Raw genomic sequence first — 27,895 nt, 5'->3', positions numbered from 1 at the left:
CCAGTTCACCAGGCTGGATGGATACAGTATACGACTAGAAGTTGTCTTCTCCATACCATATTGGGATAAATCAACAAGCATTTGAAAATGACGAATCTTTACCACGGGCATATACGATGACTTATGTCCCGAGCTATTAAAACTAAATTCAGAAGACTCGCTGAAGGTAAGAAAACTCCCAGGCTTGTCAATCCCAACCCACAGCAGGAGCAACACACAAGAAAAGAGGGACATTAGTGTAATGAGGAACGGCTCACTCAAGGAGGCACCTAACAGATGGGCAGTCCCACCCCTAGGAAGGGCTGATTCCACCTCTGACAAAAACTGAGAAACCCAGTGAACTGAATGAAAACTGAGCTCGGCAGCCAAGGTATCCATGAGACCCATCTCAAATTAGCTGCCTGATTGCGTACTTCCAGTTCCAAAGGAGGTATGTGGTTGATGGTCAGTTCATAACTCAGGTGTCCATAACCCTGAGGTTCTACTGTACCTGAATGCAGGAGACAAACATGGGCCCAAAACCAAAAGCACAAAGGATATGAAACAAATATCTATGATCTACATGATCAAAAGCCTTCTCTCGATCAAGGGAAATCAACCCAATATGCAAATCATACATTTGAGGCTGAAATTACATCCGGCAATAGGAAAAGGCTATCAAAAATGGACTTGCTGGGGATGCAATAGGTCTGATAAGGGTGCATGACCAAACCAATCATAGTTTTCATTTATTTGTCAAGGGCTTTGAAAAAAGTTTATGGTCTAAGCAAAGCAGGGTCACAGATCCACAATTATTCCACCTCCACAAGGTCCCCCTTCCTAGGCAACAGGGTAAGAACCACACGATGACAACTGAGTGGCGGTATCTTCTCTTTGATGCTCTCCTGAAACACCTGGAGTAAGTCAGGCCCAAGAAGGGTTCAAAAGGCCTTATAAAATTAAACAAGCAAACCATCAATACCAGGGGTCTTCCCTGGGGCAAAGCCATTTAGGGCAGAAGTCAATTGTGAGAGTGTCAGATTGTGCTCAAGTCTGTCCACATCCAAGATTGAGATCCTAGGAAGAGCCTTAAGGAACCATCAAGTCTCCGATGGACACTGGTTCTGCTGCATATAGGTCTGAGAAAAAATTCACAGCAAAGTCCCTAATCCCCACAGGATCTGAAAGCTCTCTGCCCGTTGATGTCTTGAGGCAGCCAATCATCTTCTGCGCCACATGTTCCTTTTCCAGACTGAAGAAAAACTGAGCAGGTGCATCCACTTGAGAAAGGCCCTGAAATCGGGCTCCTTACCAGTGCGCCCTGAACTTTGCTATCAAACAGGTCCCACAAGAGCTGATTTTTATGTTTCAAGCTCTCTTGTGACCCAGCATCATTACTACCACAAAAGGCTTTTTCAAGTTCCATGATCCACAACTCAAACTCCTCCATACTCCGGCAAAGGCCCAGGGTTGTCTGCTGCATGTTTTGCTGACAAAAATATTTAAATATTAATTTTACCCACCTCCCACCATTGTCACAAGGAGGGGAAACATTCTGAGAGGCAAGAGAGCGAGTTTATTGGCTGCGGTTGTTGAAGTTGGGGTGGAAATCTGTGCAGGAGTTTAAGCGTTGCAGTTTGCTGTGATGTTGGAAGTATGGAGCTCAAAAGCTCATCTCTCTCACCAACAGAAGTTGGTCCAATAATAGATATTATCTCACCCCTCTTGTCTCTAATATCCTGGGACTGACACAGCTACAGTGCACTGAACTTGATGGCATGTCTCTTTGTCTGTGACACAATAATTTGGAACACCACAGCCCATCACTTCCAAAATTTCAGGGAGTATTGAAGGCATCACTGGGCAGAACTCTGTTGATATTGGGGAAACCAGAAAACCCAAAGGGGAAAAGTGGGGGAGACATGGAGTGCCTGCTCCCTGTTTAGCAGAGTAACAGCTTGGAGCAAAGCACCTCTGTAACTGTCTAAATCAAAGAACCAGTTTGTGGCACCAATTAACACTTTCCAGTAGAAAAACATTCCTCTCTCATCACTGCTCCTTTCCCCAGTAGAGTGTAACATGCTGACACTCTGGATGTCCCGGCAGAAAGAGGAGAACTAATAACAGTGGGGAAGGGAGGAGGGGAAGGCACACAGAGCCCCTGGCATGGGGACCTGGTCTGGGGACAATGCTGGAATGAGGGTACAGCCAAAGCCCTGAGCATGCAGGGAGAATGGGGGGCCCTGGAATGGTGGAAAGGGAGAGAATTAGGGCACAGAGAGCTCCTGGCTTGGGGCAGAATTGGGGACTGTAGCATGGGGGTGAGGAGAAATGGGACACACACAGCGCTCCTGGCACAAGGGTGGGGGCTAGAGAGTCCCTGAAATAGAGGGGGGTGGGAGGGTGGCACTCAGGGACCTTGTTGGTGACAGAGGGATGCAAAGAGTCCCTAGTGCATGCAATGTGCTTGGCCTACAGAAGCAAAATAACGTGGGCATCCCTCTAGTTTAGCCCCTGAAGAGTCCAACCCAAACCCACAACGGGTTGAGCAGAGTCAGGATGAAGTTGTTTGCTCAGTAATAGGTTATTATTGAGTGTTTGCTTTGCAATGCTGCTCAGAGGCCTCAACCAACATGTCAGGCCCAATGCCCTAGGCCCTGTACACTAGAGCTGGTGGTTTCAGCTTGTGAGACGTTTCATTATTTCAGAACTGGCTTCATTCCAAACCCAGATGGACAAGGACTGCACCAGGGCCAGGGACCCGAGGGCTTCCAGAGTCCCAGAGGCCAGTTACCAGCTGCCTGCTCAGGAGCAGAGCAGCCTGGGGAGTCACTGGCCCAGGCCTCTAGGACCCCTGGGATCTCCAGCCCGGGGCAGTCTGCATGGCGGAGCTACCCCAGAGCTGCACCCCTGGGAGCTGGTCCTGGAACTTCCAGGCTTTCAGCTCCATGGCAGGGACACTGGAAGCGCCAGGAGCCCTGGCTCGGACAGGGAGCCTAGCAGACAGCAAGAGCCCCTAGACACCTGGCTCTGCCCTGAGATTCGACTCCCAACTCCCCAAGGTGGGGCTCGCGGGACAGAGGAACATAAGAACGGCCGCACTGGGTCAGACCAAGGGTCCAGCTAGCCCTGTATCCTGTCTTCTGACAGTGGCCAGTGCCAGGTGCCCCAGAGGGAATGAACAGAACAGACAATCATCCAGTGATCCATCCCAAGTCACCCATTCCCAGCTTCTGGCATCCCCATCCCCGCCCATCCTGGCTAATAGCCATTGATGGACCCATCCTCCAGGCACTTTAGTTCTTTTTTGAACCCTGTGGCTCTTGGACCTGTGTGCATTTTGATGAAAGTGGAGTCAAATCTGTAGTCGATTTGGTGAATCAGTTCTCTTCAGCACATTGGCATTTTCAGTCTAAGCTAAGTTTTGCCAGAACATTTGCAATCAGTTCTACTGTACATGGACATAGTGAGAGAGCCCCTGTGCCAAAGAACTAACATGCTAAATAGACAAGACAGATAAAAGGCAGGAGAACGGGCAGATGTCCTAACAGTAGATTGGGAAATGAGACAGAGATTAAAGGACTAAATCCACACTGGGCTTTAGGGGGAACGTTTCCATTTTAGATTCTTTACAACCAAATGTTTCACATGGCCTCAAATTAGTCTCTAAATGTTTGCTAGCCCAAGTTGCATGCACACCCATTGGTACGTTCAATGCCTGCCTGCGTGCCTGGAATCTGGAATTTGTGAGATATAACAGGGTAGTTAAACATGAATTCCTGTCTGATTTGTGGATGGGTGAAACCTGGGGCTGCGTCTTATGTCAGATCCGGTTCACTTAAGGAGGCAACTTCTCCAGACTGACCACTGGGGGTTGGGGGTGGTTTGCTGGTCTTGCCAGGCATCCTAAAGCTATGAGTGGAACTAAGTGAAAGCATCACTTTAACCTCTGATAAGCAGGGGGTGTTAAATGGCCAGGCTGGGAAAAGAACACAAAATACTGGAGGGGGAGACATTTCTTTTAATACATCCCCAGTCACCAGCCATTGCCACTGAAATTCTCCTGCATCAAGGTGCAATCGTCTGTTTCTCTCCTGCAGAAATTCCCAAGTTGATGGTGAATCAGACCCCAGCCAATATCCATGAGTCAGAAGGGTCAGATCTCACCATGGAGTGTACATTCACGGTATGGAATAAACACAAGATCTTGGATGTGAAATGGTATAAACATAACAGAACTGGGGCAACGAAAAAGGAGCTGATGAGTGAAAGAGGCGGGGGCTCCGCAGCCCTGGATTTGGAAAAGGGTTTTGCTTCGTTCACTCTGAAGAATGTGAATGTAACCGATGCAGGAACCTACATATGTGAGGTGGGGAGCACAGCTTGGAACTGGTCTGCGTCAGGAGCCGGAACCCAAGTGACCATCGCTCGTAAGTACCAGTATTTTCCTATCTGATCTTCATGGTGTGAGAGACAGCGAATGGCAGCCTAAAGGACAGAGAATAAACAACTGTTGCTGGCCAAAGCGGGTCTGAATTCTCAGGTGTGTACAGTATAGAAACCATAAAAATATGGGCTCCAGCCTGTGAGGAACTGAAGATAACATAGTTCACAGTACCTCAGTGATTTAGGGGCCTCCAATTTTCAGACGGGATTTAGGCACTGAGGGCCAGATTTTTAAAGGCATTTAGGCATCAAATTTTGTAGTTGGGATTTTCAAAAGCATCTCAGCACCTAACTCCCATTGAAATCAGTCACTTTTGCTAACAGGACTTAGGCTCCTAAGTCACGTAGGCACTTTTGAAAATTTCCCCCAAATGCCCCTGGAGAAAGGTGTTAAGAACTTCCCAGGAGTCAGGTCTGTCATAAGAACGTTAAGGAGGGTGATGAACCTAACTCAGCACTAAACCACGACTGCACTGGATGGGATAAGTAGCAGCCCCCAATGTCCATCTGCACCTGGAGCTAAACCGATGTTATGGCTAAAGAGTTGCTTCTTATTCTGTGAGAACATCTTCATCCATGCACAGAACACATCCCTGTATGGGAAGTATGTAGAAAAGCTGGAGATGATCCACAGGCGAGCGATAAAGATGATCAAAGGGAAGGAATGCAGTCACATGAGCAAAGGCTGGGTATGTGTAGTTTGGAAAAGAGAAGATTAAGGTGGGGGACACGATAGTGCTCTTCAAATCCTTGAAAGGCTGCCATAAAGAAGATGGAGAAAAGTTGCTCTCTCTTGCCACAGAGGGCAGCACAAGTGGCTGGGTTCAAACTACAGCACAGCAGATTTAGATTAAATCTCAGGAAAATCTTCCTAACTGTGAGAATGGAACAGACACCTTGGGAGGTTGTGGAAGCTCCTTCACTGGAGGGTTTCAAAAGGAGGCTGGAGAGCATCTGTCTTGGATGGTTTAGCAGTTCTCAAACTGTGGGACAGGACCCCAAAGTGCGTCACAACCCCATTTTAATGGGGTCCCTAGGGCTGCTGGGGCCTGGGGCTAAAGCCGAAGCCCGAGCCCCACTGCCTGGGGCCAAAACCCAAGGGCTTCAGTCCTGGGCAGCAGGGGTCAGGTTATGGGCCCTCTGCCTGGGGCTGAAGCCCTTGGTCTTTGGCTCCCCTCTACGCCCGGGCCAGAGGGGCTCGGACAGGCTCAGGCTTCGGTCCCCCCTCCTGGGGTCGTGTAGTAACTTTTGTTGTCAGAAGGGGGTCGCGGTGCAATGAAGTTTGAGACCCCCTGGTTTAGACACAACAAATCCTGCATCTTGGCAGAGGGAGACCAGCTGACCCTTGTGGCCCCATCTAACCCTGTGGCTCTAGGATTCTGTGCCTAGGGGGATCTGCAATATGCGGGCACGGCAATACGTACAGAGAGGTTCTGCTGTAACTCCTGACGGCCGTCCACCGAGCGGGTTCCAGCTCTACAGGATCCTTCCCATCTGCCAAGTGAAAAGGAAAAGCACATTTGAAAACTGCACACCCTGGTCACGATAGACCCAACATTTCTAATGCCGATTGCTGCCTCTGAGCTCACCATTCTCCCTACTGGCAATGGGGTGAGCACGTGCTGCTGGGAAAGCGGAGCGGTGATACATATTGCGTGTATTGTTCCGATGATTTTTGGTGCAAGTGGCAGATTTGCAATTGACACCCTGAGATTATGAACAGGAGAGTGTAACATGAGCGGTTCTCAAGCACCAACTTGTGGCCAGAGGCCACTTTTCAGCACCTTGCCTGTTTCCCCCTCTTCAGGGCCCTTTAACAACTCACTCAGTTTAAAGGTCGTTCAAACCATCACCTCCTGCAGTCCAGTAAATCGAGTCCCCAGGGGCATGTTGGCCCTCCAGGCCCCAGTGCTGCGTCTCGCTCCTGATAATCCAAAACAACACAAGCTCACCCAGTCTTCATCCCAGTTTCAGCGGGCACAGCCCTACCTCCCTGAGGGTCTGTCTTCCTGCTTCCCAGCACCTCCTACCTGGTGTGTGTCCCCCTCCACAGGCCTTTCCCACTGGCCTTGGCCAGGGCCTCTCCCAGGCCTCTCTGCCTAGAGAGATTTCCTCACTTTCTCCTGCTTCTTGAGCTTCTCCCCTGCTGGCTCAGAACCCTGCAGGACCCGTCTCACTCGCTGCAGTGTCCACACACATGGCCACAATTTCCTGGGCTTGCCCCCTTCTCAGCAACTTCCTGCTTCTTTTGTACTGGAAGCACCTGACTCCTCTCCGGTGGGACTTATCCTGTAATCGGGGTTGGCTCAGCCCAGGCTCTCCAGCCCATGGGGCAGGCACCCTGTTGCAGATGGGTACAGCAGAGGCAGTGCAGAAAGGCAGTATATGGTAGTGGTTAGAGCAGGAGACTACGAATTAGTCTGTGACAGTCAGAAATAAAACGAAAACCTGCCTGTATGACCTGAGGCAAGTCATTCAGTCTCCCTGTGCCTCCATCTGTAAAATGGAGATAATATTTCCTCTCCCAGCTTCTGTCTGTCTTGTCTATTTAGACTTTAAACTCCTCGGGGCAGGGACTGGCTCTCTACGTGTATGTACAGCACCTAGCACAAGATCAGGGTGAGCCTGGTGAATGCTACGATGCCCAGCATGCCAGTATTCACCCATGATAGTTCTGAGTCACAGCTGGCAGTGCCAACCTGGGGCAGGTTTAATGCATGAACAGAAACGAGATGATTTGTTAGTAGATGCAAATTCGAGTTTGTTTCCAGACACATCGGTCTGAGGACAATTTGCCTGCAACTCTAAAACAAGAGAAATGGAGTTGGGGTCTCAATGCGCAGTTCCTTTGTCTCCTCTGTTCTACTGGAGCAGCTGACAGAGTGCGCAAACCTCAGAGATCCAAGAACCCGAATCCCATCCCGCACTCCGGGCTCAGTAACTGTCCTCGAGCATCTTTCCAACGTCAGCCAGTTTTGGTTTCCTTGTTGCCATTCACCCCCTTGTGCTCTAACGCTCCTCAGTGACTATAGTGAGCTCGAGTTTCCCTCTCACCCACATCTAAGTGCCTAACACAGGAATCCACAAATTTCTCTGAGCGTCTCCATAACCATAGATAACACCACTGATATTATGGTAGGTTTTTCTCCTTTTGAGAGCGTGTGAGATGCGAGCTCAGGAGAGACGGACAAAGCCCGAAAGATTTGGCATATTCCTTCACACTCTGGATGCTTATCTGAGTATTATCCAAACTGATCTGAACTTTTATGAGGTTGCCTTCAGTCTGTGCGGCTTATAGTTCCCCTTCACTGCCCTCCCACCCTGCAGGGCCCTAGAGCCTGGACCACAGCTCGAGCCCGGAAGTCTACACAGCAATGAAACCGCTCACAGCCGCAGCCCCGAGAGCCCGAGTCGGCTGGCATGGGCCAGCTGTGGGTTTTTCTTTGCCGTGTCAACATACCCTTAGTCCTCTTCCTTCTTCCCTTTCTCCAAGTCCACTCAGCTCCCTTGGCTAATCTCTTGGGATGGGTTTGGTGACAGCCCCCCCTTTCTAAACCTCTCCTCCCATCTGGATCCTAACACACACCTGTCTTTTCCCTCTCTTTCCTCCACATCCCTCCTTTCCCTGCCCTGCCCATGTTCTCATGCTCTGAGGGGCTTTGCCATATCAGTTTGCCATGGGGCACATTGCACACCTCTAATGCCAGAGAAACCCCAAGTCAGCAGCTGATCCCAAGACATCAGCAGAGACTGTCAGACTGAATGATGGATTTTGTTGGGTAGCAGGAAAAGTGGGAAGAGCTTCTCTGGAAGAACAGGCCTTAGATCAAGTGTGAAGGTTTCTTGTCTGAACTGATCCAATCTTCCCAAAGGTTCAGGGTAAGCAACTAGAACCAGTTTAGGTCAGGTCTGTTCAGTGCTATGAAGGAGAGACATCATCAGAAGGCTCATCCCAGCAGATGGCTGGAAGAATTCTACAGCCCATACAGAGCCTGCCATGGCACTTTGCCTCATCTTCTGTGGGGTCCTGCCTATGGCTTTGTATAAAAAGGCTTCATACAAAGAGATGTTTGAAGATGATGTTTAGGAAGCTGTAATGTTCCTGCTTTTAGTCAATGGCCAGAATAGTTTCTGGGAAACACAGAAACCAGAGAGCATCAGTTAACTTCTTAACACCCACAGGGGCTATTTTAATGCAGGGCCGCCCAGAGGATTCCGGGGGCCCGGGGTCTTCAGCGGCGGGGGGCCCTTCCGTTCCGGGACCCGCCGCCGAAGTGCCCCGAAGACCCGCGGCGGGGGCCCCCCTGCCGCCGAATTACCGCGGCGGGACCCGCCGCGAAGTGCAGCCCGGTCTTCGGTAACGGCGGGGGCCCCGCCGCGGGTCTTCGGGGCATTTCGGCGGCGGGTCCCGGAAGGGAAGGGCCCCCGCCGCCGAATTACTGCCGAAGACCGAGCTGAACTTCGGCGGTGGGTCCCGCTCCGTCTTCGGCGGTAATTCGCCAGCGGGGGGTCCTTCCGCCCCAGAGCGGAAGGATCCCCCGCCGGCGAAGACCGGGAGCGGCAGAAGCTCCTGCGACCGGCCCCGCAAGAGTTTGCCGGGGCCCCTGGAGTGAGCGAGGGACCCTGCTCCAGGGGCCCCGAAAAACTCTGGTGGGGGCCCCCGTGGGGCGTGGGGCCTGGGGCAAATTGCCCCTCTTTCCCCCCCCTCTGGGCGGCCCTGTTTTAATGGCCAAGCTTTACAAAGGGGCCTGAAATGCTGGAAGAAAAAACTGTTTCTTTAAATACTTCAGTTGATTGACATGTTTCTGCAGCAAGGTGAAGTCTCTTGTGTTTCTCTCTCTCTGCAGCTGTTGACCTGCTAGTGACTCAGAGCCCTGCCTTTGTCAATGAAGAGGAAGGGAAACAGCTGACCATAGACTGTAGATTCAGGGCCCTGGAGAAACCCAGCACCAAGTATTCTGTTAAATGGTATAAAAACGGGACTGATGGACACGAGAAGGAGCTGAAAAACAAAACAGGCTCACTCACAACAACTCTAGATTTCTCAGCGGGCCTGGCTTCTCTCACATTGACTAATACCAGCATGAGTGATTCTGGGTTCTACAGATGTGACTTCGGTAAAAATGGCCGTGGGAATGGAACGAGAGTGACGATCCGTGGTAAATAGCAGCATTATCTTCTCTGATCTGCATTGTCAGGATAGTACACTGTGGTCACCACTGACTCACTTCCCACATGGTAACTGAAACCCCACAGCTACTTCCTAGTCTAGGACAGGGAGACACAGTGTTATCTCAGAGATAGGCTGTGTGTAAATTATGGAGTGTTGTTGTAGCTGTGAGGGTCCCTGGATATTAGAGATACAAGGTGGGTGAGTGTGTGTACCAGGCCCCATAAAAGGAGTGGTGAAGGTGGGTCCTCCAAGCTACCTAGAAAGGCTGCAGGGAAGCAGCCAATCAGAGCCCAGCAGGCTCAGTTAAAAGGAACTGCTGGGCCAGAGCAGGTCAGTTCCTGGCAGGGTCCAGAGGAGTAAGTAACTTCAGCCCTGAGATAAGTGTGAAGAGGAAGGGACTACCTGGGAAGCAGCCCAGGGAACAGCAGCAGTTGTCAACAGAATTACTGTTTTGTGGAGGAGGTGAAGGTTCTAGTCAGTGCTGCAATCTGGTGCCAGTTCCAAGCATGAGGAAGCAGTGTGGCGTCTCAACACTGCTGCCTGCTGACTGGGGTAAATGCTGATTTTGTAATGGCAACCATTGGCAAGGAGCTTTAGACAATTTGCACATTCAGAATCCTCCTGTTATTCTATTGTTACGTTCAGAGATACAAACCTTGTAGGGTTTCTGGTTTCCTTCCTCCCCTACTGAGCCAGTCCCTGCCCAGTGACAGATCCCTCCCCCTAGGCTAGGTATGGAGTCACAGTTATCCTTTTGGATTGGCAGGCGCAGGAAACCATAGATGGGGTCAGTTAGGGGAGCGTTGCTCTCGGTAAGGGCTCTGGCCAGGTCTCTAGTGTCTTGTTCTGCTAGGGATTCCCTACTCCTGCGGCAGAGTCAGCGGGCTGGCTGGCCTCATGGGAAGGTTCCCCCACACAGAGGGCTGAACCCAGCCCGGTGATCCCACAGCTCCCAGCAGCTGGCATAGGAAGAGGAACCTGCTGGCAAAAAGGGAGGCCAAGGAAACTGCCTGTGACACAGAAGGGGGTGGAATATTAAGGGGGGGGGGAGAAACAGTTTTTCATCTTTAAACTGTCTCTGCCGTCCCTTTATTTATCCAGTCTCTATCCCTCCTTTAGAGGCAAATCTGTCCCTCTCTGTCCCTGCATCCCACACTGACAGGTTTTTCTTGATTTCAGATAAAAGGAGAAATGCCTCCCGCGTTCTTTTCATCATCCGGATGGTTCTCGGGGCCCTTGTTATAATCTTGGCTGTGATTATTATTACAGAGTGTGTGATGTCAGAAAAGAGGGGTGAGTGAAATGTCTGCAATGCAGTCACTGTGCAGAGTCAGCCACAGAGCTTGAGTTACACACTAGGTCCTTCTGCCTTTTCCTTCTGGGCAACTTCCCCGTCCCAGTGCGTTGAAATTGAGAAGCTGTTTCAGACCCGGCTGGGACTGTTTCCTTGGCCTGTCCATTCTAGTTTGTGTCGAACATTAAATCTGGGCATCTCAGAATTAGAAGCACAGAGTTTAGCTTCCTGAAGGCCTTTACCTCTCAGGTCTCCCTTTCACAGCACCGATGATCATTTCCTATCACTGCGTCTGTCCAAAGTGCCCTGTTTATTTCTGGCTGGCTGGCATGCACGGAGCTAGTGCAACCACTTGGACAAGTGCGATGCACGTACTGCAGGAGTATTCTTTAGCTTCTAACTTACTGAGTCTGATTTTTCCCCACAGCTGCTGTCAGTCGGACAATATGAGGATCAGCTGTTACAGTGTACACCAGGAGATGGAGCTCTCAGACACCTGGTACCCAGGCGTTCCCCCCAACACCGTGTTGAGCATCCTGCCTGTCAGATTCTGCACCTGCAAATAAACCTTGAACTGAATGGAAGGGAGGGGAGGGGATGCTGGATAACTGGAAAGGGAGTTCATGTGTGTTCATATTAAAAAGACTCCTCCCTGACACCCCTCTTTGAGGCAGCAGAAGCCAGTGATCGCTGATGGCTTAGGCAGTCTCAGTGGCATCTGAGCCATAGGAAAATATGAGACGAACATTTCTGTCACCTACAGATTCCCCTTTGTGCTACCTAGCAATCGCTTTAGAGGTTCATGGAACCCTTGAAGTGAAGATGCTCAGAAGACGAGCCAAAAACTCTTCCCTATAATTGGTTCAGCTGCTTGTCAGTTAAAGAGGAAATGGAAACATCTGCTGGGAATTGCTGTCTGTGGGTTCAGATGGCCCCCTTGCTGAAGTCAACCAGCGCACAGTTAACCACATGCTTAAGCGTTTGCAGGATTGAAGCCTCTATAAAGGACCATGTTTTTATAACTGGTTTTGTTAATTGTTTTACACATGCTGCTCTAGTAGTTAGATTGTCTTAAACCCGAGGCTAAGGCTATGCACTTCCAAAGTGTTTTAATACAATTCTGATAACTCTGGCTATTCTTGATGTCCCTATAAATGCACAGTCCTTTTTTGAATCTTTCTGTGCTCTTGCTCACACTGATTTCTTGTGGCAGTGAGTTCCACTGTTTAATCACACATAGGTTAGAGTATTTCCTTTTATCAGTTTGAATTTCCCACCTTCTAATTGAGTTGAATCTCCCCTTGTTCTCATGTTGCATGACAGAGAGAACAGAACTTTCCAATCTACCTTCTCTAGATCGGTTAGTATTGTACATGTCCCCTCCTGTTCAAATCACCTTTCTCAGGTAAACAATCCCAGTCTTCTCCATTTCTCTTCTTAGTACAATTTTTCAATGACCTTGATCTCCCTCATCGCTATTCTCTGAACCCCACAATATTCTTTTTCAGAGCAGGCGATCCAGACTGAAATTGATATTCCAGATGAGGCTGCAGCATGGATGTATATAGGAGCATTATAATTTTTTTCTATTATTCACCATCCCATTCTTTCTGCATCCTAACCAGAAAGATTTCTGCCACTTCAGTGTTTGAGGATGGAGCTTGGTTGTTCTCAATGGTGACAGATCACAGAACAAGGAGCAATGGTCTCAAGTTGTAGTGGGGAAGGTCTAGATTGGATATTAGGAAACACTATTTCACTAGGAGGGTGGTGAAGCACTGGAATGGGTTACCAAGGGAGGCGGTAGAATCTCTAGCCTTAGAGGTTTTTAAGATCAGGATTGACAAAGCCCTGGCTGGGATGATTTAGTTGGGGTTGGTCCTGCTTTGAGCAGGGGGTGGGACTAGATGACTTCCTGAGGTCCCTTCCAACCCTAATATTCGATGATTCTAAGTGGCTTCACAGATGCCAGGTCCCATGGCACAAGGATTCTATTAACTTGTGCTCTGTACAAATATTGGGCCAGATCCTGCTCCCATTAATCTCAACTCCTCCCCCACCCAGACAAAAAATTTCTCCAAGGTTACCATGGCTATGACCAGGTCGCTGTGTATCCCCTGCTTCTATAGTCACAGACTCCACCCCTGCCCTCGCCTGGCTGCAGAACTGTGCTCCAGCCTCTAAGTTTCCACTAAAAAAGCATCTCCCCATTCCCCCCTTCATCCTGAATTCAGGAAAACATGACTGAAGCAGCTGAGGGAATTCCAACCTGCTACCCCTGAGCACTGCAGCATCCAGGGACTCTGTCACAGAGTTTAGATGCAGCAGGCCATGGGGTAACAAGGGTCCTGGCTTAGCCCGAGGCTGCTTATCACTTGAGACTGGAATCAGTTATTTTCCTCCCTTCCCAAGTTTGACCCCTTGCATTCCGGGGCACTGCTCATCTACCCACGGGGTGCGGCGCTGTGCTTGTTCAGCGGAGCAAACGCTTTCCTTTACGGGTCAGTCAGCGAATATGCAAAACTTAGTCTGTCTGAGGGGGACCAGCTTTGTCTGGGCACCTGTAATTTATCGCCTGGACGCGGTGGCAGGCAGCTCACTTCAGGGGATCTGTGATCATAACTGCAGATTTCATACTGCTGCGGCCAGCTCCTTCTGGAGAGTGCAGGCAGCACGTCAGCACTGGGGACAGAGAGGCCAAACCCAGAACCAGCACATCCAGCCCCACCCCCATGAGCTTTGGGTGGGCAGATAAAATGGGACGAAGAGCCCAGCCAATGCTGAGTTTACAAAACAGACATTAAACTGATGAGACTTTCGAAAACCTAAACTAGGGCTGTGCATCATTTTGATCTTCTTTAGCATTAAAATCTCCCCCCACACACACACTGTATCTGTGAGCAGTGCGCTTCATCTTTACCCACACGCCCTGGGACACAAGTTGCATGGGGGCTACTCGTAACGTGGGGGGAGAGAATCCGGGCCCTGCACAGGGATGGCCTGATCCTATGAAGCTTTGGGAAGGCTGGGTTGATGCAGGATCCCACCAAGAAGAAAGGAAGCTTTAGAAGTTGAGCAGCAAAAGTTTTTGCTCTGTCCTGTGATTTGGGTTCAATTTTTCACAGAGTTCAGACCCCTGCCGAGAGAAACTGGAAGTGGGCACAGGATGCTGTAAAGGGCAACAGGAAACCAAGCTGCAGAAGACAGAATTAGCCTGTAGAAATCCCCAAAGAGAAGAATTAGCAAGACACAGCCCTGCTTGGGGAGTGCGGAGAGAGCGGGGTGCCCCAGTAACACACAGAGGGAGAGGGGAGAGTGTGAGGGAGATTGTTACAGAAACAATGTTTTGTCTGCAAGTTTCTAGCACATACCAAGGCTCTCTGAGCCACTTGAGTTCCTGCTCTGGGTCCTGCACAGGGACTGGGTCACTTTTTCAAAACATAGAGAGTGTTTCAGTCTGAATGATCCATTTTAGTTTGAGGAAACCAACAACGAACAAAGGTAAAGCATCCCGGCGGGAATCACAACGTGTGAATCAGTAACTACAGGCATTTGAACTAAGGCCCAGGGAAGGCAGTGGCAGAGAGAGTAAGGGGGCCACTGCTTTTCTTTTAAGGTGCAAAGGACGGATGACAGCCTTGCAGGTACGTACACCTCAGGCTGCAAGTGAAACTAACTAAAACCATTGTTTGAGTTCATCCTGCAGCCAGCTGGGACAGGATGCAGCTCACGGGAGCTAGTGCTGGTCCTCCCCATGAATGGGAAGGAGCTCAAACAGGATGAAGTGAGAGGCCCAGCCCCTAGAGTCATGGGATTACATGCGAATCTCTGCTTTTGTTTACAAAAAATGGTTTCTAGCCCTCATGGTTGCAGAGGAAAGCTTGAAAATGTGACCCCCCCCCCCAAAGGGTCAAAAACATGAAGACAAATCTCATGATTTTAGGGAGGTGGATTCATGATTTTTTTTTTAAAACCAAGAGTTGGCAATAGTGTGCATCCCTGTGATGCTCAGATTTCAACTTCTGTTTCTAAAATGGACAGCTCACCCCCCCACACACACCGCCTTTGGAATGGGTCTGGTACTTTCCCTCCCTCCCAAGGAAGCCTGTTCACCCTTTCCTCTCCTTGCTGTCTCAGGTCAGGATTCAGGCATTACAGACCTCATGTTAAATCAGCACCTAGCCAAAGTCAGGGATTCGGAAGGGTCAGATCTCAGCAGGGAGTGGAGATTAAGGACCCTGGAAAACCCAAACCCCAGAGACATGGAATGGCACAAACATAATGGAACTGGAGGAAAAGGAGCTGATGAGTGAAAGGGGCTTAGGTCACAACTGCTCAGTATGTGGAAGAGGGTTTCACATCTCTGAAGAAAGCAAACAACTGACACAGGAACCTACCCACAGCAAGGAACCTGTCTGGGACAGGAACTGGAACCTAAGGGACCATCACTGGTCAATGCCAGCAATTTGCTACCTGTCCATTGTTGTAAGCACCAGTTAATAAGAGACTTAGAGGGTGAGTCCATTGAGCACCATGTCAGAGCTCAGCCTCTGCACCTGTCTAGTCTCCCTAAGCTGCCTCTGAGAATGGGAGAAGAGCTAAGATGCTAAGAGCTGCTGGCTGCAGTTCAACCGTTACAGGCTACCACCTGTCACAAGTGCTAGAACCAAAATCTGTTACAGGTCTGAGTGTGTTTTATTGTTGTTTTCCTTGAGAGTTTAAAAGGAGTTATTATTATTTTTTCCTCCTTTTATCCACCCCTTCCTTTGTCCAGTCTTCCCTCTTCCTTTCTGGAGTTTGTTCATGCAACAGTCATCAGGTTTTCCAGTGACTCATGGCTTTTCAGCAAGAAGGATTTTGGTAACGATATAAATATGCCCCATGCATCAACCTCAGTGTCCAATAGCAGGGAGGGATAGCTCAGTGGTTTGAGTATTAGCCTGCTGAACCCAGGGTTATGAGTTCAATCCTTGAAGAGGCCACTTAGGGATCTGGGACAAAAACTGGTCCTGCTAGTAAAGGCAGGGGGCTGGACTCAATGACCTTCCAAGGTCCCTTCCAGTTCTAGGAGATTGGTATATCTCTAATTATAATAAAATATTTCCATAAATTGGTCATAAGGAACATGAGGGCACATCCTGAAGTGGTGTTCTGCTAACTTCTATCTTCTTTCCTGATTATGTTTTATGGAATTATGTTTCTGAGTGAGATAATCTGAGACCATGGAGAGATCTGTCTCTCTCTCTCTCTCTCTCCCTTCCCTTCAGTTCTAGCTCTCATTAACCTCCCCTCTACAACATGGCTAAACAACTATTTCATCTTCACTGCCTATTGACACATCTCTACTTCTCACAGACATTGTCCTTACACCATCAGACTAAACCCAAACCACCCCGTGAAGTACAAATTGTTGCGGTGGAATTAGTTTGCAGCTCTGACTCTTTGCTCACTGGCAAACTCTATAAGCCCAACCTTCAGGCCAGCAGGGTTGGGGCTTGATGCTGAGTGGAGGGCAAGACTGTCTCCATGGGAGAGTTGCTCCTGTGCTGGGGATCAAGGTGAACAACAGATCAGGAAGTTCAAGGCAACTCAAGTTACAGGGATGGGGCGGGAGGGTCACTCACAAACAAGGCTGCAGAGGCCCTAACACTACTGCAGAACAGAAGGGGAGATGGTTCAGGTCTTGGTTTTACAAACTCATCTGCTGGGAAAACCAAGGCCAAACCTGGGGTGGTTTGGATATGGGGGTTGTAGCAGAAAGAGCCTGAAACACAGAGCCTGGTACCAGATGAGGCCTGAACCAAACATCAGCCAGAGTCAGGCCCTGCTTACAACGCCACTTTCCAGTACATGAACTTGGTAAAGATGGGGCAGGTGTTGCTAAAACAGAGACATTCCTAATAAATACTAGGCACCAGCTAGTCACTAAACACAGTCCAGAAGGGTAGTACGAGAATACCCTGCTACAGAGTTAAAGAATAAATACACTCCCCAAAGACGGTACAGGGACACACCGACCCCTCCTATGGTTCAAACCAACACGCCCGGCTGTAGGGTGGTAACTAAGCACGTGAGAGGGGTGATACACAACTTGTTTGTATCGGGTATAAAAGAGGGGTCACAGAAAGCACATCTGGCCAAGGGGGCAGTGGAAAGTCCCACTGCTGACTGAGCTGGTGCATTCTCATGGGCGAACATGTCCTAGTGTCCATGCTGAGTCTATGGGGTGCTGGTACAAGTGCTTTGTCAACAACAAACCTGGCCAAGCACCTTTGCCACCGAATGAGTCTGTTGTCTTTTGGGCAGTTTGACTGAGGTCTGCTGGGGCAGCTACCTGGCCAGAGCCAGGACAACATATGGGCCCACACAGCCAATAACAGGTGCCCTTTTGTCAGAGACCCCAGGGATCATGGAAGGGTGGAGTGATGGTTCTGGTATCTGCCCATCTCCAGCTAACACTGAAATCCCTGCCTGGACTCCCCTGCACAGGAGTTGCTGGCTGTCAGTCCCTGGGTGGGTCTGCAGCAATCAGCCTAGACCACAAGATGGAGGACAGCCCGGTGCCATGAAATGCAGCCAACAGGGTTAGTCCTGAGAGAGGCTGGGCACCTGCAGCTAGGGTGACCAGACAGCAAGTGAGAAAAATTGGGACAGGGTGTGTGGGGGAAATAGGAGCCTATATAAAAAAAAGACCCAGAAATCAGGACTTTCCCTATAAAAATCAGGACATCTGGTCACCCCACCTGCAGCTCCCACTGGTTTCAGAGGGAGATGCAGGAACTCAGCACTGCTCAGAATTGGCCCATTGTGATGGAAGTGGAACATTCCACCGTAGGCGTGGTGACCTAGACAGAGAGGTGGAGACAGGTGAGTAGGGTGACCAGACAGCAAGTGTGAAGAATCGGACACGGGGAGGAGGGGGTGGTAAATAGGAGCCTATATAAGAAAAAGACCCCAAAATCAGAATTGTCTCGATTTTATAGGGATATCGGGTCACCCTATAGGTGAGGGCTGCGTAAGGGAAAGGAGCCGTTCATGACCCTGGAATTCACTGTCACAAACAGCCCCAGCTGGTGACTGCAGATCTGGAGTGTAATTTGACTCATTTGAGAGTTTAGAGGCAGCCAGAGCCTTCCCCCTACAGCTCCCCTGGGGGGGGGGGGGAGGGGCATGAGACAGGTCACTTTGCCCAAATGACAAGTTGGTGATGACCCGGGACTCTGTTGTGATGCAGTGATTGTTGGGTCAGCCCCCAGGGGCTGCAGCATTTCACACCAGGCTGTCGCCTAGAGCACATGGCTGCTGCCTGTGGGTCTGAGTACAGGGACCAGGGTGATGGAGCAGGGCCTTTGGGACCAACCTGCTTCCATTGCTAAAGGGAACGTGAGACACAGAAGGATGAAGGAAAGTATTCTTGTAAGGAAGAAGGAAACAAGTCAGGGAGGGAGGGATGAAGTATTGATAAGGGAGGAGAGGGTGTATGTGTGGGGGAAAACCCAAAGAAGTTAATGAGAAACACCATGGAACTAAGGGGAATGGGAGGAGAGAGGAAAAAAAAAGAGGAGTGGGCAAAGAGGCTAGAAGAGAAGAGAAAGGAGAAGCACAGAAGTGGATGGGGGTAAGAACCCAGACGGATTTCTTTAGCATCATGTAGAATCCCAATTGCCTTTGTCAGGATATGCTCAAAGCAGCCAGTTGTAACTACTAAGGGTTAACAATGCAGGTATTTGTACAATTCAAAAAGGAAAGGTTACAACTGGCCATAGCTGAGAGCTGGTATCAGCTTGGTTCTTACCTTTCAGGTCCAACTGCAACGTGATCTCTTATTTCTGTTGATTTGATCACTGCCGCTTGTCTGTCAGAAGTAGTAAGAGATCCTGTTCATATCAAGAGGTAAGGAATGCACCTTCTCCTAGCAATGGAGTGGAAACTAACCAATCTGAGTGTACTTTCAGGTGAAGAAAGTGAACCTATCCTTTGCTGTCAAAGGCTACAAGCAGTTTCATAAGAATAAAGCAAGATACATAACCAAAGCTTCTGAGGTTACAGAAGTATTGACTTGCTCTAGCCAAGAATAAGGAAAGCACTTATACCTACTAGATTAACAGTACAGCTGATTGTATGGAGAGAAAGAGAAACTAATCCAGCAATTCATCACGCAGAAGGTGTGCATTTATATTGCCTATTACAAAATGAATCCAATGACAATTCATTTACATTTGTTGCCTGACAAAAATATGGTCTGTCAAACATTGATCTTTGCAGGTGGTCATATTTCAAGATGCAAGGATGACACATGGCTGTAGTTTACAGGAAGGAATTAGCGGATCCATCCTTTTAAGGAGGTAAGAAATATGGGAATGATGTATTGTAATAGTCAATGGTTCTGGTCATCCATTCAGGTGGAAGGAAGGTAACTGAGGAAATCTTCATCTCTCTAAAGAGCACAAGAAATTGCTGTACTGAATAAAGCACTAAAAATGGGAGCTACCTGTTCAGATGAAAGGAAAGTAATTGGAAATTCTAACCAATGATGATGATCTTTGTTCCTTTTTCCTTCCCAGAGAAGGCCATTGCTTGTTCCTACAAGGATGTAACAGGGAAGTTATTTCAAAGAACAAGTGCAACTAACCAGAGTGTGAAGATGAGCATTGAGCCTGCTCTTCCATTTGCAGAGAGGAGTTGTCCAGCTGATTCTAGTTGTGCCTAATTGATCATTGTTGCTTATTTTTCAGATGTCAAGAACTAAGTGGAACTGATCATTTCTATGAAGAGGTAAGGAACGCACCTCCTCACAGCACGGGGGCAGGACTTAAAGGCTCTGTTTCTATTTTCAGGGGAAATGAAGGTCTTACCATTCAAGGGAGGATGATAAGAGGCTGCTGAATTTAAGAAAAAAAGACAGGTAAGGATCCCTGGCCAGAGGAAAGAAAAGCTTCTTTTACTTTTACTTCTAGTTCAGAAAAAGGCAAGCAGCCATTTATAAGCTTTAGGTTTTAACCAGTGTAGCTGGCTGTACCGCTAAGAATCAAAGCCTTGCGGTGGAACATGACTGACAAGTAGGTGAGCACTGAAAGGTCTCTAGAAGCCTAATGATTTGGATGCTAAGGAACCTTCTCCATTGATGACTCTTCAATGCTGGCAATGAGTAATAATAAATAAATCTGTCAAACATTGATTGCAGGTTTTGCTCTTCTGAGATATGAAGAGACCAGGTGGTCATTCCTACTAGGGAGAAGTGAGGCTCAGTGGCATGGCTGTCCTGGGCAAGGAGGTAAGAAATACCAGTCTCCAAACATCCATGTGTACATTAAGTGGTGTGGATTTTGCTTTCAGGGAGAAAAACTGTGGATGACCTTACTTGTCATGGGGAGAGTGTCAAAAGCAGACACAAGATAAAGCAACATGGACTTGCCAACTGCTCAATCCATTGAGGACTCCAGTGACAAAATGTTTTTTTTTATTCCCTTGAAATAACAGACAAAAAAAGCCACTTCAAGTAGTTCAGCTAGTCGCAAATCTGAATCAAGTCAGCAGAACATCACAGAAATGGAGGTAAGCATTTAAATTTCCCTGGTTCTAAATGAATCTGGTGCTAAAGCAACACTTGCAGACCAAATAAATAGGCCACATTGCATCTCCAGATGGAAGGAGACCAGAGGGCTGTTGTATTCTAGAAGGGATTAATGCAAATCCCACTAGCTGAACCAGGCATATCAGTTGGTAAGAAAAAAAAAAGCACCTTTCTTTAACATTCAAGTGGAAATGAATAGATCCTCATACTTGCAGATGAGAGAAATGCAGATGAGTTGAACGTTGAGGGTGTGAAATCTTCAGGAAGTTGCTAGAAGATCTGGGATATCTACAGAAAGGAAACAAGCAAAACTCGTCACTGCTACCAAGAGGTAAGGAACTCACCTCATAATGGAGAAATTGATGGATCTGGTTTCCCTTCAGGTGAAAGAAATGGAGCTGATCTGATCTCCTGGGAGGATTATAAGCAGTCATATTACTGCAGAACAAACAAATGCATGTTGCCAGACCTGCAAAAAGTTGCCTTCCTTGACTAGAATGGGAAGACAATCACTTATCACCTTCAAGTTTCCAACCCACAATGCAGCAGACCATCACTGACAAGGAGGTGAGCATTTAGGATTCTCTTATTGCCAAATGGATTTGTCTTTTCAGGAGGAGAGTTACAGATGCTCAGGATTTGAGTACAAAGGAACAGGAATGGAGCTGAACAGATTCAACACCTGAAAGGACGATTGGATCTCAAAATATGAAAGTCCCTTCATTCAATAAAGCAACAGGATTGGCTCTGAGTAGAGGTAAGCAGCATTTGGTAAGTCTAAGAAATGAGCATAGCAATTTTATAGTGCTGATTGTAACTTATGTTGTGCCAAAGGGTTTGTTACAGCTGATCACACAACTCAGGAGCTAAGAGGCTGTGAGGGGGATGGCAGATGTCAGGGGATTCATCTTTATTAGGAGGTGGTGAACCTGCTTGTCACTTGAGTGACATCAGTGGCTTTGGTTTTTCTTTCAGATGAAGGAAACAGGCAGCGTGGACAATATTCAAGACACAATGTTCAAAAGTTGCTGCTGGGATGGAAGCAAAGAAGAAAGCCCTGGAGACGGGTTAGTGCTGGGACACAGGCACTATCCTGGAGGGGCCTGGGACAGGGTATGTAACCATAGCGACCAGTGGGTCCTTTCCCCACTGTGGTCCTGGCTCGCATGCACAGGGTGAAACCGATCGCCATGTTTGGGGTCAGGAAGGAATTTTCCTCCAGGGCAGATTGGCCAGAGACCCTGGAGGTTTTTCGCCTTCCTCTGGGGCATCGAGCAGGGACCAGCCCTTAGGGCTATTTAGGAACAGACATAATAAAATCAGAGAGAACTTGTCTCCCTTTGTTTTTTGAATTTTCTATAAACCCGTCCTGTGCCCCTCGGCCATGCCCATGCTCCCAGCCCCGCAGCAGGGCAGAGTCCCTCCCAGGTGCACTGCTCCCCCATCCGTGCCAGCATGGCCCCCATGTCACTGTCCCACTCCAGCAGGGACCCAGCACAGGAGGGACCAGCCCACCGTCCCAGAGAGGGAAAAGCCGTGTGCACGGCCCCCAGGGATGGGGAGGGGACATGGCCAGGTGCACCGGTCGAGGGGAAAGCAGGAAGCACAGCGGCACTGTCACCATGTTCCTCTTCCAGGATGCCCTGAGGGGCCAGGCCAAGGCCTTTGGTCGGCCACATCCAAGCGCTCTGCCCCGCTGCTCCGGACCTAAGAGCCCCTCAAAGAGCGGCTCTGAAAGGGGCAGTCAATGACCCCAGAGCAACACTTCCATTGGCATGGTGGGGCCACCGCTCCCTGGGCACCTGAACTGGGCTCACAGGCTAGCAGCGAATAGTCCCCCAGGGTGGGTTCTGCTCTGGCTGCCCCTCGCTCCAGAGGGGCCATCAGGCATCCAGGAAGCTCTTGCCTTCAGCTGTCCTCCGCAGTCTGCTCCAGCTGTGCCCTCCTCTCTTCTAACCCCCCCTCCAAGTCTGGCACCTCTCAGGGCGGTGCCGGGTTGGGCTGCAAGAGCTCATTCCCCCTGTATTGCCCAGCATGGGGTCCATAGATCTCATTGCAGACATTCTGGGAAATCAGATCTCCATGATCTGCCTCAGGGGACTGGGAGCACGACCAGGGGACACAGGACAGGGTCAGTATTAGCAGCACGTGGCTGGAGGGGATGAGAAGAGGGAGAGGGGCCAGCAACATGTTACTTCTGCATCCACTTCCTGCCCCTCCCCAATCAGCTTCCCAGCCGCAAACTGAACCTAAACCACAGGGCAATGCCCAAAACGTTGTTGTGGGGTCTCAAACCTCTATAAACCCAGCCGCCTGAAAGCCACCGGGGCCCGATTCTCCCTGCAGGGAGATAGCATCTCCAAGGTGAAGACCATACAAGTGGCTCGTACCTTGGGAAGGCAGTTGGGGGAAAATGCGATATCCTGTGCAAAGATACCACGTGAACTGGTGTCACTCACAAACAGTGGTGCAGGAGGGGACCTAACACCAGAGAAGAGCAAAATGGGGAAGGTTGTAGTCCTGGTTTTGCAACAATCTCCTCATTTCAGCTTCTATTTGGCAAAATGAACCCAAACCAAGGGTAGTGGGGAGGAAGGTCAGATCAGGGGTTTATTTTCTTGTAACCCTTCCCCACCCCACCCCTGCCACGAGATCATAGAGAGGTGGAGGGATGGTTCCGGCCCATCTCAGCCTGGCCTGAACACTGCACCACGGTCTGTACACACCCTGCCTAGGAGGAGCTGGCTGCAGGAGTATAAAACCACCAGTTAAAACCCCACATCCTAACATGTGACTGGTGATCACAGCCCCACCTACATGGAGAGGGGCAGAGCTTAACTGTGCATCCAGCTTCCACACACACACTGCATCCCCAAGCATTAGCCAGGGTCAAACACCAGACACCAGAGAGTGGGGCTGATGGCACAAAGACACAGGACAGACAGAGGCTGGGCACCTGCAGCTCCCACTGGTTCCATGTGGCCAGTGACAGAGGGAAAGAGACACATGAGTCGGGAGAGTGATGGAGACCCCGGCAGGGGAGGGGAGATCGGATTGAAGGCAGCATCTCTCACAGCCTAGGGCTACATGAGACTCCTTCGAAAGAAGGAAGCAGGAACCGTCGCACGGCCGGGCTTCTCCCCAGCTTGCCAAGGGCTCACTGCCACACCCAGGCTCTGACACAGGTTAGTCCCAAACTAGAACTAATCAAGATTGAGCTGAGAAACTCTTTCTGCATCTCAGGGGACTCTGGCAGATGCTTCCTGCCATTTCCTACCCCATCCTCCTCATAGCCCCTCCCTCTCAGGAATTGCCCTCTGGCTCTGAGAGCTCCAGGTGCTGCCTGGCCCCCTTCATTTGTCCAACAGGGGTGCGGGACCTACTTCAATTCCTGGTGCCAGCCACTGAGTGACATACACCCCCCTTCAGAAAAACCTGCCTTTCCATTACGTGTGAGGCCCCCTCTGGACTGCTCTCACCACCAATCCAGAACAGACTCCATATATCATAGTCCTATAGCCATGTTCCCCAAGTGCCCCACACTCCTGAATGCCAGTCAGTCTATAGAATTTCATCCTCTCCAGGGTTTCCAGGTCTCCGCACAGTGTCTCTAGCTCTCCCTAAAGCTCCTGACCATCAGGATCTGACCACCCCTCTCCTCCCCCGTGGCCTGATGTTCTGCCGACAGCTGCTCCTTCTGTCATTGAACCATCAGTAACTCTATCCTGCAGACTCCAGTCACTCAGGGGCATCTCCAGTCCTCAGGACGGGAACCATAAAACACGTGTCCCATTTCCTGTTCTGCAGAGGATCACGGCTTTCATCTTGGCCCTGGACGTTCCACCTGGGTCCCCATACACCCTCCTCCCTACAGAGCCCTGAGCTCTGCCTGGGTCAGGGAGCCCCTTTTCATGAGCCCTGAATAAACTTCACAAGTATTAAGCAGGGTCCTCCAGAGACAGGACAGAACTGGTTTTTCAGAGACATTTTGGAAATTCAACTAATAGCCCTTTTTATTGGCCAGTCACTGCTCCTTCCTGAATTCAGCACAGGGAAAGCCCATCACTTCTGCCTCTCCCCCCACAAGAGGTACCACCAGCAGCAGCTACAAATGTCATTTGTGCTGCAGAGTCCTCCAGGGTCTCTGCTCCACAGCCTGCTTGTTGCTAAAACTCCCCTCCTACTTGGGCTGTGTCAACCTCCCTTCAATAGCTTCTGGGGGGAGTCACATCACTCTCTGATTGGCCAACCTTAGAGCCCAAGTCAGTTAACCCCTGGCCTGTGATTGCTGCTGGGATGTAACAACCACAGGGGAGGGGAGCAGATTCCAGGTGGTGACACTTCAGCTCATAACATCACTGGGCATTTAATAGCCGTCACCTTTGACTACAGACAGAATTATTGCTGGCAGATCACTGCCTCCCATGACTGACACTGGAACCAGTCTCCTGCATCTTAAGATACTGATAAGTTACTGGAGATACAATGTCCTTTTCTCCCATCAGCCTTAACACTGTCCATTTCCCAGCCTGTTACCTAGGATTAACTGCACTGTCCTACATCGCTGGGGCATTGTGAGCTCACCTGAAGAGGGAACAGAATAGGGTTTGTGACCTGGGACAAGGTTTTTCTTGCTTGCATTTCACTCTTGAAATAGCAGATTTTTCCTAACCTGGTTTTGGCAGAGCACTTTAGAGGACTGAAGAATCGGAATGGGACAGTCTGTAGCCTCAAGAGGTATTTAGGCCCTGAACTCCTGTTGAAATCACTGGGAATTAGGAATCTAAATATCTTGGTGGATCTGGTCCAGTGACCTCACAATAGACCAAGCACCAAGCTGCAAGTGGTCCAGTGCTCAAATGAAGCAGGAGAGAACCCTGATCTCCAGTGGAGCTGGTCAAACTTTGTTCAAAAATTTTCTCATGAAAGTAATTTTGGAAACATGTCAGTGAGGTGTTGCATTTTAAATGACTTGCAGGAGAGCCAAAAAAATCAGTTTTCAAAAACTGAGAAGTTAAGGGACTTTTTAAATAAAACCCCAACGAATTCACAGAAAGTCATTTAAATATTTTCCACAAACTTTTAAAGGAATAACGTTTTCTGACCAGGTCTAGCCCCCAAGTCCCTGTACAATTTTCTTTCAGGCTGTCTGCACCAATCCAGCCACTGTAACAGAATCTAACTTACCCAGTTCAAGAGAGTTGTTGTAGCTGGGTTGGTCCCAGGAGACGACACAGAGAAGATGCGTGAGGTAATATCTTTTACTGGAGCAAGTTCCAATGGTGGAAGAGACAAGCTTTTGAGCTTCTTGTGACCTGAGGAGCTCTGTGGCGCCTGAAAGCAGGAAACCTGGTTCAGTAAGAGATTACCTGCCTCACCCACCTTGTCTGTGTTTTACGAGTGTCAGTCACCAGGGCACTGGAACTCTGGAGCTGGTAGCAGAGCTCACAGCTCCCAGCCCAGGCATTGTGTGAGCCTGGCAGCCTGAACCACAGATGTTATGTGGCTCATCGCCACCATCCACTGGTGAAGAGGGGAAAGAGCAGCCAACAGCTGCTCCACCAGCTGTTTTTCCAGAACTCCATAGACAGAAACTGCTCAGAGAAGGAACTCAAGCTGAGATCACAGCTTGACCAGCCACTGACTCCTTAAGGCAGCTTGGTGGGTCACTGCTCTTCCCAGCAGGGACTCCATCTATTGTAAAGAAGCCCTTCCTGCTGCAGAGCTGTCATCCTGAGCCTGCAGGCAGACACAGCTCAGAGATGTGAGCTGCTCAGTGTATCTTAACAGACGTGTTATTTCTGTACCAAATTGAGAATGTCTACATTAACTATTTCATTGCTGAGCATTTTAACAGCAAACCAGTGTTTTTATCTCACAAGTGGGAACAAGTGAGAAAATTCCCCAATTTTCATTTGCATTTTTAGTACTAAACTGTGCTGGACAATCACAATTAAAAAATTGAGAAACAGCATAAAAACAGTAAAATGCAACAGCACAAGGGATACTGTACTGATCTTATTACTCATTGACATAATAAAAGCCATCCCCTGTTAAAACATAGCCATAGCTACTGCAAGCTCCTCAGCTTGCAGCATTTCAAAGCTCACTCCCATTTCCCCATCAAGACATTTCATACAGAACATTGCTTGTTTGAAAAAGTTTCCTTTTTGTCAGAGTGTCCACTTAAAAAATGTGTCAAACAGAAAGAACAAAAACAGTTTTCCGCAGAGTTTTTTGTGTGGAAAAATTCCCAGCATCACCAGTGACTGCCTGGTGGGCCAGGGTGACTTTGACCACCACAGGATTTATTTTTGGGGGGAGGGAGGGCAGGGGGAAGAGTGTGGCATGGAAACCAGAGAACAGAGCAATTCTTTTAGACAGGACCGCAGTAGTATTTAATCATCATCATCACCACCACCACCCCCCCAGTACTTATTGTCCTATTTCCTCATGAGGTCACCAAGCTTCCCCAAAGTCAGCATGTTCTTTTCCAAGGGGTGACTTGGCCAGACACTGATCTGATGCTGTCTTTAGTACAGCTCCTGCCACTCTGCTAGTACCATCTGTAGCTCTTTAGCACGGCTTTTGCTTCCAGCAGTGGTGTGAGTGGGGTCTGACATAGGCCCTAGACCTCTCCCTCCACCAGCAGCCTCTGAGAAGGTCGGTGGTTAACTGGAGCCACAGGACCATGCCCTACTTCTCATGTTCGGGGTAGTCTATTGTCTACAGCTGCTGGGGATGTTGGTGGGGTTTTTGCTGCCTTGCACTCATACGATGCTCACTCGCTCACATCCAGCCAACTCTCCACAGGGGTCCTGCTGCAATATTCCCTTGTTTATAACTTTCCCATTGGCTGTACGGAAAGGAAAATCTGGGCAGGAAGACAATGGCAAATTGGTGACACAGAAATAACTAGGAGGAGAATGGGTAGAGGCTGCCTGTGAACCTTTATGGGAACAGGCAGAGAACATTAGTGAGGAAGCAGGACAAATAGCAGTGGGATTTGGACATGATCTAACCTACCTCCCACCATGATACCTCGCCCCTAGATAAGCACCTTACTCAGCCTCCCTCTCCACCTCCATAGAGAGTCTATCCAAGCACCTGCAGTCATGTGATCCTGGCTGACTCCCCCATCCAGTCCCCTAGTCAGACTTTGCCGGCGTTCCCAGCTGCAGGTCATTCCGACAGCAGCTAATCTCTTGGTTAACACAAACACCCCCCCATGTGCATTGGACTGAGAGGAGTGTCCATGCTTCTGTCTGACCTGTGACCAGCGAGGCTGTGGGTGAAACCCCAGCACTATGGGAGTCAATGGCAACATCCCCACTGAGTTCAGTGGGGCTAGAACTTTACCCTGTGCTCCTTCCCCATCACAGCTGGGAACATTCACCCAGCTTTCCTCTGAGTGGGTCTGAGGGGCAGG

General features: G+C 49.3%; 1 protein-coding gene and 2 long non-coding RNA genes across 5 annotated transcripts in view; all 3 read left to right on the top strand.

Moving 5' to 3' along the window:
• The window catches only part of LOC120384368 (polymeric immunoglobulin receptor-like), a 28,506-nt gene extending 16,137 nt beyond the window's left edge, over positions 1-12,369 (top strand). Inside the window, exons 4-7 of one of the 2 annotated variants that reach the window (XM_039503037.1) lie at positions 4,080-4,409; positions 9,273-9,584; positions 10,778-10,891; positions 11,320-12,369. In XM_039503037.1, coding sequence (XP_039358971.1) covers positions 4,080-4,409; positions 9,273-9,584; positions 10,778-10,891; positions 11,320-11,342 — 779 coding nt within the window. In that variant the 3' untranslated portion in view covers positions 11,343-12,369. The remainder of the gene's footprint in view (positions 1-4,079; positions 4,410-9,272; positions 9,585-10,777; positions 10,892-11,319) is intronic. The other variant, XM_039503038.1, reaches the window with a different exon arrangement.
• LOC120384378 overlaps positions 1-21,801 on the top strand; it is a 57,929-nt gene extending 36,128 nt beyond the window's left edge. For both annotated transcript variants that reach the window (XR_005588787.1, XR_005588786.1), the window contains exon 8: positions 21,442-21,801. This is a non-coding gene — a long non-coding RNA (uncharacterized LOC120384378). The remainder of the gene's footprint in view (positions 1-21,441) is intronic.
• LOC120384392 lies at positions 18,061-19,417 on the top strand. The gene is made up of 3 exons (XR_005588834.1): positions 18,061-18,308; positions 18,695-19,057; positions 19,158-19,417. It is a non-coding gene; the product is annotated as an uncharacterized LOC120384392 (long non-coding RNA).
• Positions 21,802-27,895: the final 6,094 nt, after the last annotated feature.

This window comes from Mauremys reevesii, linkage group 16 (assembly GCF_016161935.1).
Source record: "Mauremys reevesii isolate NIE-2019 linkage group 16, ASM1616193v1, whole genome shotgun sequence".
Taxonomy (NCBI): Eukaryota; Metazoa; Chordata; order Testudines; family Geoemydidae; genus Mauremys; species Mauremys reevesii.
Note: the sequence above shows the minus strand (reverse complement) of the source record. Positions and strands in the feature narration are given on the sequence as shown.